Consider the following 10655-nt stretch of genomic DNA (forward strand, 5'->3'; position numbering starts at 1 on the left):
ATAATTTAATACTACATGAAAAAGGAAAAAAACTTCCTTCTATAATTTAAGATTTTATTAAGAAACCAAAACCTAAACTACTTTTCTTATCCAAAAATTCAAATCATTCCTTTTTTCGATCCTTGCTTATGTTTTTTACTCTTAAAGTAACTTATCTAGGTTTCAATTGTAAGTAATTTTTAACTAAAATTAAGCTTTTAAATATTTTATGTCTAAATATTTTTTGATTAATTTTATAGTTTGGGTTCATGATTATAATCTAGCTAGTAAAAAATAATATTGCATGTCAAATAATATATTGAAATTATGTTTTTTATTTATTTTGTAGATAGATTGTTTAATTATTTGATTTTTGTATTTAACTTTATGTGATTTGAAAATGCTTGTATTTAGTTTTGATTAATAAATAGAAAATTATCATATTATTAGTTATTGAATTTGATAATTTATTATGTAAAATCATAGTTTATTTAATTCTAGTATCTTAGTTTATGCTAACGAGTAGTAATTTTGGATGAATGATTGCTTTGTGACGTATATTCAAAAAGATGAATTTGATAATATTTCTATTAATAATATCATACACCATTTTCAAAATATGAAAAATAATTGTAAACAATTATAGTCATTTTAAATATTTTTATTTTTAAATATTAAATGAATATACTAAATTTATAATTTTTTAATTTAATATTAAAATTTTTTATTTATGATTTTAAATATATTTATATTTTTTAATTATTATTATAATTATTTTAATTATGACACCACGAAAAGGAATTTTAAGTTCGTCGCTGCCCCTAGGGAGCCTCGATTAGTGCTCCCCTGCTTTGGGAGCACCGACCAATGCTCCCCTTTCTTGGGAGGTTACGGAAAACCAATTGGTGCTTTTTATTTTTTTTAAATATAATAATAATTTTTAAATTAATAAAAAATATTTTATTTTTTATTATTTTTATTAACAGTATTTGTAGTTTTAGGATAAAATGTTTATTTTAAAAATTAATAATTTTTTATATAATTTTAATCAAAATTTAAAAAATTATAGTATTTTATCCTTATTTACTTAACAAATGTTTTTAGATATAAAATTTAATAATGAGATGAGAAGTCATCACCATACCCAAAATCAATTATGCAATGCATAAAAATCACTAAAATTACTGAATTTTATTTAATAAAATCAATAATTTCAAACTATATACCATATTTCATTTAATAATATAGTTAACGAATATACCTATTTGACAAAAAATACTCAAAATATTTAAAAGTTTTTTTTCATATATAAAAAATTACTCCAAAATGTTTAAAAATGCTTAAAATGTTCAAAAATTCTTTTCGTGTATTAAAAATTATTCCAAAATGCTTCAAAAGCTTAAACGTTTTTCTTTTTATTAAGGAATACTTCAAAAATGAATGGCCTAGTAAGGAAAGCTAAAAGAATATGAGTTGATTTAAGGCACAAACATAAACATATTTAACCCATTAATAGATTTCAGGTTAAGGTATGGAGTCAAACAAATAGATCGATTTTATTTAACGTAATTTTGTTCAAATGTTAATTCTTTTAGCTAAAACTAATTAAAATTATAAAAAAATTATTAAAAAAAATGTCTTATACATTAGGTCTATTTTTTAAAAAAAACTCATACCTATATAGCATTGTAAATATTTTTTATATTTTTAGTTACGTGACAGTTGAAGAGATTATGAAACTTGGTTCTTAGGTTACTTTTATCAATATATTCATTAAAATCAACCTAATTCATAGATTGAAGCAAAGTTGATGAGTCGACTAAGGGATAGATCTAATAAAAAGGTAATACTTTGATTTTGTTCAAAAACTTTGAAGTGGAAAGTGGAAGAAAAGTAGCGGTATTAACATTCTTGAACGTGGTTTAATTAAGGCTGCTTTATTCACCATTGTCATTCACGAAAGGCATCAATCATTGGGTTCATGGAGTCATTATCGGTACTAAATTTCAACGTAAGAATAATAATCATTTGAGTCTGTAGGTGCTTTTACAATTACTTTATAGTCTGGGGCTATTTATTCTCAATCCACCTAAGATGAATTGCAAGAAAAATTCGCAAAAAACAAACGAGTTAAAATAGGAGAGTAAACAACTAGAAAAAATTATAGTAGCTTTTGAAGTAGAATTTGAAATGAAAACCTTTTACCAGAGTTCGTGGTGCGTGAATGTGATGATCAAATGTAAGTAAACGGGATTGTATCCTACTGTTATATTAAGGTTATCCCAGATCAAAAATGTTGAGCAAGTGCAAGATGGCTGTTTAGATAGGTGTTCAATAGCTCTGCTAGCCTTTGTACTGCAAACACGAAAGAAGATAGTACTGACACTGTAATAGTAGCTAGTGGAGCAGGTTATCATTTCAGACCCATCTCTAAAGATAAGATCGAGGGACCCTTATCTGCGAGCAATCGTCGTTCGTATTAACATCTATTCATCCATTTAAACGTCAATCACCAATCGCCTGTTTGAAGCCATAAAGGCTGCCCTTTAAATGTTTATCACCTTCCAGCTCTACCTCTTTCCAACCGTAGACTGTACGTACTGATTAGTACAGCCATTTTCCCCAAAATATCTTGCCACGCGGAGCTTCGTAATTGGACTGTCAGAAGCTCTCTGAGATTGCAGAGTCAGCATGGTACTTTTTGGAGCTGGGATAATGGCGGACCCTTGCCTCATTTTACTCGGTAAAGGTGGCCGTACCATCATGCGACCGATGAACCATGCAGCTCCCAAGAGCCATCTTTGTCATTTGCATTTGGTTAGTGTTGTTACAGCGAAGAGAGTTCGTCAAGAAAACATTGGCAGTGTACTCAATTTGGGAGAAAGGGTCACACCTTAGGGAAAAAAGAGATGGAAAAAGACCATTCCTTGCTTTTTTAATCCGATCAAATCAACTCAACTCTACCCCAGGTTCATAGTACTAATCTCTCTTTTTTCTTTTGTTCATTAGCATCATTACCCAAAGCCCGTCAGATTTAAATTTGTAAGCAACAGCTAAGCAGCCTACCCGATTTCTGCCCTTTTATGGCTTTATTCATACCACGTTGACCATTCACCTAACAAAAACATAATACTAGTGTTACTAATCATGCCTCAGAAGAAAAGATGATCAATGTTGTGTGATATTTTTAATAGTAAGTTGATGGAAATTGACTCAATTTGCATATGCATCTCACACTACAGCTGAGGTGCTTATATTAATGACAAGAATAGAAGCTACACCTAAAATACAAAAATGACCAGAATGGCATTACTACAAATGTTTTCAATTATGGAAGCTCTTAAGTCTTAACGCCTCTATGAAGTGAACCACACTTGATTTTAGGCCCCTGTCCCCTAAAGAAGGTTAACATCACTTGAAAGAATAAAGACAAAAGTCAAATAAAAACGAAATTTATTGATATCACTTTTTCTAGTAGTTGTTAGGAAATCTTGGATCCCCACTTAATGTCATAATGCCCATCCCAAATATCTGCCAACGTTTACTTAACCAAATTCCAAATTATATAGATATATGACCAAATCTATCACTGTTGTGTTTCATTTCTTTATTTCATTATATTAAACTAATGTCTAATGTTAGTAATGGAAAAATTCCTCAAAATTAAAAAACAAATTGGCACACATATCAAGGCTTCAAAAAATTAGCATTTCCTTGGAATTAAATTCCCCCACCTTAATATTTAAAGATATGGAGATATACAGTGCGCCTGTACTGTCCAGCTGGCACTGACCTCACCTCAGCAAAGTAAAACAAAAAACAAAGAAGACAGTGACATTGTCCCACGACTCTTATTCCCTACTTCACCACACATTCTCCCTCTAATCGGCCATACGTGTCAACATAACCCAGCGAGTGCATTTCATTACGGCAAACAGGCGAGTAGGTATCTATTTGTTTTGGGCCAGAGACTCCGAGCAAAATAGGGAGCTTTTTATCTCACTCTGCCAGTGACAACTGGACAGCTAAGAAAAACAGCTGTATTGTCCACGTGGCTTCATGCCATTGCGTAAAATCTGTGTACCAGCCCTTTGGAACAGAGACATGTCCAACTTAGTGCCCCCACACAGTCCCCAGCTTTGGTCCAGATAAGGGTCGGGTGGAAATGGGCAATGGCAGAGCAACGGCTACATTCTTTTAATTTTCGGATTACTTGTCATTTTTCTTGTTGTTTTAAATATCTCACGTGGCTAAAATGAATTCGGGTGACGTGGCATGTCATGTGGCCAGTGGAATTAGTCATTAAGTGGGGACACTGCCCCGCTGTCCCATCTGCAGCTTGTGAAACAAGCCAATGGAAGTTTTGGCTATAAAATGAGCCAGTCTTGCTTGTGCGTAGAGAGTCTCTACAGAGTATTTTCAGAGTAGAAGCTTCACTAAGCTCTCTATCCTACTTACTGCTGTCTCCCCTCTTCTCTTTGCATCTGTCTAGTGCTTTCTCACTCCCATGGCTGTCTTGTTTAAAATGTCTGTGGCTTTGGGTTTCTTTGTGGGTCTTATGGTGCTAAGTTTGGCAAGCTCAGCTAAGTTTGATGAGCTTTTCCAACCTGGTTGGGCTATGGATCACTTCATCTATGAAGGAGACCTCCTTAGACTCAAACTTGATAACTATTCTGGTAAATATCACCGTTTTCTTTACCAAAAAAATAGGGCAACTTTTCAGTTTTCAGCATTTTGTCCCATTAAAACCTCCATCAAGCTCAAAGCTTGTGTACTTTTCTGGAACAATACCATTGACCCTCGTTTCACAAACTCAAGAATCACTGTTTTCCTTTGAAAACAATCACTGCAAACTCTAATTTTTTTTTCTGTATTATGCTGTCCATTCAGCTGTTTTTGTGTTATCCTTCTGAAAAATCGGTATCTGCTATACTATTAATTGTATTTTTTCCTTTTATCAACTTATATATTAATGAAATGGTGGGTTGGTGATTCCAGGTGCTGGGTTTGCATCAAAGAGCAAGTACTTGTTTGGAGAAGTAACCATGCAGATTAAGCTTGTCGAGGGTGACTCTGCTGGGACTGTCACTGCTTACTATGTGAGTATATTATATTACACAATTTACCTCCCAAAGAAAAAGTGTTTGTCTTCTCTTTTTTATGAGTCTGTTCTGCATTCAGCCTTTTAGTAACCTTTATACGCACATAAGGTGGATAACAGCTCAGCTGGGTAATTCCTGAATCATGACATGGGTCCCCATTCAATAATAATTCGCCATAATTTGCATATTGTAATGAACAATATTTTCCAGTTGCAGACAATCAAAACTTGGCCTTTTCTTTTCTTATGTCGAGGCTAGTACTAATTGCAGCTACCCTCTCTTTACACACTTGTGAATCACTTTAAAGTCAATTCATTTTACATTTATTTAGCCTTGTCCCCACCATGATCTGTGAAAACAATGATTTGTAGTGAATAAGCCTTTTTTCCTCATGTCATTGACTTCAATTAGCATCTTAATTGGTTTGATTTGGTAATTCTGACTCACATGTCACATTCAGACACTGATCAACTCATCATTTATTTTCGTGTTATTGACATCTGCTTTGATGTTTGTTTGACGCAGATGTCATCGGACGGTCCAAATCATAATGAGTTTGATTTCGAGTTCCTAGGCAATACCACAGGTGAACCCTACCTTGTTCAGACCAATGTTTACGTGAATGGTGTAGGCAACAGGGAGCAAAGGATGAGCCTTTGGTATGACCCCACCAAGGACTTCCACTCGTACTCCATCCGTTGGAACGAGCGCCAAGTTCTGTAAGTGTTGTTTTAAGTATCATTTACTTATACACAATGTTTTCTATGAAAAGTGCTTGTATACAATGTTATGCGTATATGTCTGTAATTTTGTACGTTTTGATTGTCAATTTGTCACGAAAAGCTGTAAAGAAATGATAAAATTTGCGTTGTCTTGTGCTGAGTAAGCTATACTATGCGGGGTCTCATTTGTGCCAAATGAGCTAGACTGACTCTGGTTTGCAAAACTGCACAAAAAACGAAAGTAATGGAAACAAGGGGACCGATTCTTGATTGATGTAATAAAGATGCAGACAGATGTATACTCTTTACTATTTTTAATTTCTTGTCATAGCCTTGGCCCTCGGATTGTAATAGTTCCATTCACTGCACAGGCGATCTCGGTGAATTTCTTCTGCTTTCTGTGTTGTGTGGGTGGGTTTTGGTTGTTGTGGCAGTGGCATAGTCAGATTCATCTTGGTATTTGCCAATCTTGATATCGATGATTTATAATTGATTAAATATGGAGTCTAGGATTTCCTAAAGATTTGTGTTACAGCACCAAAGGTTCCATTCTTTTTGGAAAAAGGCATTAATGATTATTTTATTTTAAAATATGAATGTACTTATTGCCAGGTTGGTAGGTATATATAGATTTCTGTGCCTTTTGGTTTTTGGCATTGCTTGATCGTTTGCTTCTGTATTATATTCTTGGTGCTTGAAATTGTTCTGATATATCCTTGTTTTCTTTATTCAGATTTCTAGTGGATGAGACCCCAATAAGAGTGCACACAAACATGGAACACAAAGGAATTCCCTTTCCTAAAGATCAAGCCATGGGCGTATACAGCTCGATATGGAACGCTGATGACTGGGCCACGCAGGGTGGCCTTGTCAAGACTGATTGGAGCCATGCACCATTCGTTGCCTCCTACAAAGGCTTCAAAATAGACGCATGCGAGTGCCCAGTGTCGGTGGCGGCAGATGAGAATGCTAAGAAATGTAGCAGCAGTGGACAGAAGAGGTTCTGGTGGGATGAGCCTACAATGTCCGAGTTAAGTTTGCACCAGAGCCACCAACTCTTGTGGGTCAGGGCCAACCACTTGGTCTATGACTATTGTAGTGATACTGCTAGGTTTCCTGTCATGCCTGTAGAGTGTGAGCACCATCGCCATAGCGATGGTGCTTAGTTCATGGCTATGGAAGGGCGTGGTTCTGTTGGGTGGGGTGCATTGTAAATATTTGTTGTATGGGCCAGGGGATGTCGTCATAGTCATAAAAACATGTACTCCATGTTTCATATTTTGGTTTATTTAGTTTCCACATTGTATGATAATCTCATAGACTAATAGTCTTTTTGTTTCTGTTGCGTAACCTCATCAGAATTGTTTCTGCTCTTACGGGGCATGTTATTCTACTCTGCAAGTTATATATTTCAGTGGGCACCCATTGGCTACGTTTCTGACTACAGGGACAGTTACTCACGGGCTGTCATGCGGGGACCAAGAAGAGACAAGTCACGACTGATGGGTCGATGGATAAAAGCCTGGCGTAATGGACCCCAAAGCATTGCGAAATTTGAGGTTTTTCTGAGCGCTCTGTCCCTTCTCCTCTCAGGATTCGCATTCAACTTGATACATTATTGCTTACCGAGAACGCAAAGGCTTTAATGGTATAGGAGCTTTTTAAGCTATGGTTTCGTTGAAATGTGTCAACCTATCCAATCAAATGCATCATAATTAATTTAATTGTAGTTAGATATGCTTGTATCAATGACACTGAAATATTCGGGATTATGGTCCAAAGAGGACTTGGAGGTCACTTTTTGTGGTGGGTGATAAGATAACTCCAAGCGTCTCAAACGAATGGTACTCCCGAGTTTACAAGGCTGTCTTTGACTATCCTGTCAAATTACAGACCAGAAAGTGCTAAAACTGGTGTTTAATCTGTCGGAGGACCGCATGATAGCAGAAAAGAAACGATAAAGCATGAAGTTGGTTGCCGATAGTAACACAGGTTTTTGGAATCATTTCACAAAGTCATAAATCATTTCACCCACCATCCTCCTTTTATCAATATATATGTGGCATCCCCAAAAATTTTACTTCTTTTGGTAGCTCATCAGAATAAATTCTCTAATTTATTCGATTCCTTAAACTATGCCATGAAATATGCCAAACATTACATTTACCAACCTCACCGTGTTCATTTCTTCAAGAATACTGCATGCAAAAATTAACAGATTTATTTCTCCAATCTTTAGGATTCTTAATAGCATGATGAATTATTTATATATAGATCCTAATAGAATTTTTCTACTGAGCTGCCGTCACTGGGAACTTCAATTGGACATAGAAAGAACTAAACCGGGGTGTCAATATATACATTAAGAAAATGTGATTGGGACTAAATTGTTTTATTTTGTATTGATTAAAAAGTCAAGTATATACATAAAAGTGTTTGACTAATCATATATAGAAAATATATTGCAATAAATGTAACAATATACTAAGATCTAATAAAGAGAAAATATTGCTTGAATACTCTCTCTTAAGTTAGAGCATGAAAATTCTGAATGCCCAACTTAGCGTGTAAAAAAAGAAAAACGTTCATTGCCAAAGAGGTTTGAGTGCGTAAGTCAACAACTAGGTGAAAATGGAATCATTAAAATGGAAGCCAGCTTTTAGTTTCTCACGAACAGCATTGATAATCAAAATAAAGAGATTGGACAAAAAATTACCAAAATCTTTCAATAAAGATTTCAATCAAATAATTTTATAAGTAATCATTGTTATGGATGATATTAAGGTCCCGTTTGATAATACAGGTGTTTGTTGTTTTTTTTGTTTTTGTTTGCATAATTATGGAAACATTAACAAAAACAATATTTGGTAACCCTGTTTTTATTTTTTCTTTGTCAAAATGTTTTTGAAATTTGCTACAAAAAACACAGACACAAGAAAGTGTTTTGCATTTTTTTTTTTGCTTTTTTTAAAAAATACACTGAATTACCTCATTTCCAATTAGACCAACACCAAACCACCTTTCTCTTGTTTTTTTTTCTTTGTTTCTCTCTCTCTTCTAATAACCACACACTAAATCCTTTTTTGTTTTTATGTCTGATCCGTTTGCTTTTCCACCTTAGGCAAGTTTCTTCATATATGATCCACCTCAGACGAGTTTCTTTTTCCTTCTCTTGTCCTCTCTCTTTGTCTGGCTCATTGACATTGATATAACTCATGGTCAACTTTGCCGAATGGCCCGTGTGAGAGATGAGATTGTGAACCAAATTTAGGCAAGTGTTCATGGTAGATGATTGGTTTTAATGTTATTTTTTAAAGTCATTGTTCTAATTATCACTTTTTTCTTTGAATCTTATGTCTTTGATTGTATTCTTACCTCTTAGTTCAAGTTTTGCACTTTGAAAAACAATTATACGAATGGTATTTTGCATATTGGATGATTTATATGACTTAATTGTTTTTTATTTTGCTATATTTTTTGAAGTTAGTATATAACAAAAACAAATATATGATATTACCAAGTATGTTTTGCATGTTTTTATTTTAAAAAGTTTCTTGTAACAAGAATTTTACCAAACGTGTTTTATTTCTTTTTTTAAAAATAGAAACAGTGTTTTTATTTTTACTTAAAAAAATAGATTAAATTACTAAACGCCACCTAAGCTTTTATAAAAGAGTAATGCTCTATCAAGAAATGGGACTAAGACCAAGAAAGATACAATAGCTAGTTATCAAACGATGAATCATTGGACAATTACCCAATTGGAATATAAATGCAAATAATTAGAGAGAATTATCGGCTGAAAGGAAATGGCCTTGCTTAGGAGAAATTTTCAAATAATGAAGGAGAAGATAGGTTGCATCCAAATGAGGTTTATGTGTAATATGCATGAACTGATTCGAATGTGCACTAAATAAGCAATATCAAGCCTAATAGTGAGATAAATTAATCGACCAATGAGGCACCTATACTAAGAAGGATCCTGTAGTTGTTTTCCAACAAAATCAGTAAGCCTCAAGCTTTGTTCCATAAGAAATTCAGCAATTTTAAAACCTAGAAAACCATAATCCTTAAGAATATAAAATGTGTATTTCCTCTATGTTAAATATAAGTCATTTGAAGGACAAACAACTTTTATGTTAAGGAAATATTTCTAGGCACCAAGATCATTAATTCAAAAATGAGTATGGAAATAAGTTTAAAAATCTCAATAGCAAATTTGTCATTGCCAGTAATAACCATGTCGTCAACATATAGGAGCACAAATACAAAAGATGTACCTTGATACATATAGAATAATGAGTGATTAGCGCGGGATGAGACAAAGCAAGCATCATACATAGAAGCTTGCTTAAGTCCATCTAAGGACTTGTGAAGACGAGAAACAAGATTCTCCTCCTTAAATCAATACCGAGGAGGTAGTTACATATAAAATTTCTTATGTTAATCACCATGAAGAAAGGTATCTTGAACATCTAACTAATGAAAAAGCCAATGTCATGTAGTAACAATAGTGAGTAACACACGAATTGTGACAAGTTTTACAATAGGTGCAGCCTTCAGCAACCAAATGAGCTTTACATTGTTTTATGGTGCTATTAGAGTGTCTTTTAATTTTAAAGATCCATTTAGAACCAATAGCTATCTTACCATCAGACAAAGGAACTAAAGACCGTTGACTCTATATGTTTTTTATGATAATAAAACATTCCCCATTCTTTAAATCTAACTATGTTACTTGAGTGTGTAGGAGTAAAGTTGTAATTTGTTAATATGTTTCAAGTCTCAAGATAGTGATTAAAGCAAGTTAAAGGACATTTTCAAAGGTTTAATTGACTAACATATCAGTTTA

At 33.7% G+C, this 10655-nt stretch overlaps 1 protein-coding gene across 1 annotated transcript; it reads left to right on the forward strand.

Annotated features, from left to right (window-relative positions):
• The first annotated feature begins 4371 nt into the window (after nt 1–4371).
• On the forward strand, nt 4372–7143 carry XTH9 (xyloglucan endotransglucosylase/hydrolase 9). Its single transcript, XM_021433458.2, has 4 exons — nt 4372–4655; nt 4978–5078; nt 5607–5800; nt 6537–7143. Exons 1-4 carry the CDS (start codon nt 4487–4489, stop codon nt 6967–6969), a joined length of 897 nt encoding a protein of 298 aa, XP_021289133.1. The 5' UTR covers nt 4372–4486; the 3' UTR covers nt 6970–7143.
• The last annotated feature ends 3512 nt before the right edge of the window (nt 7144–10655 follow it).

This window comes from Theobroma umbraticum, unplaced genomic scaffold (genome assembly GCF_002168275.2).
Source record: "Theobroma umbraticum cultivar Fairchild unplaced genomic scaffold, ASM216827v3 scaffold_30.0, whole genome shotgun sequence".
NCBI lineage: Eukaryota > Viridiplantae > Streptophyta > Magnoliopsida > Malvales > Malvaceae > Theobroma > Theobroma umbraticum.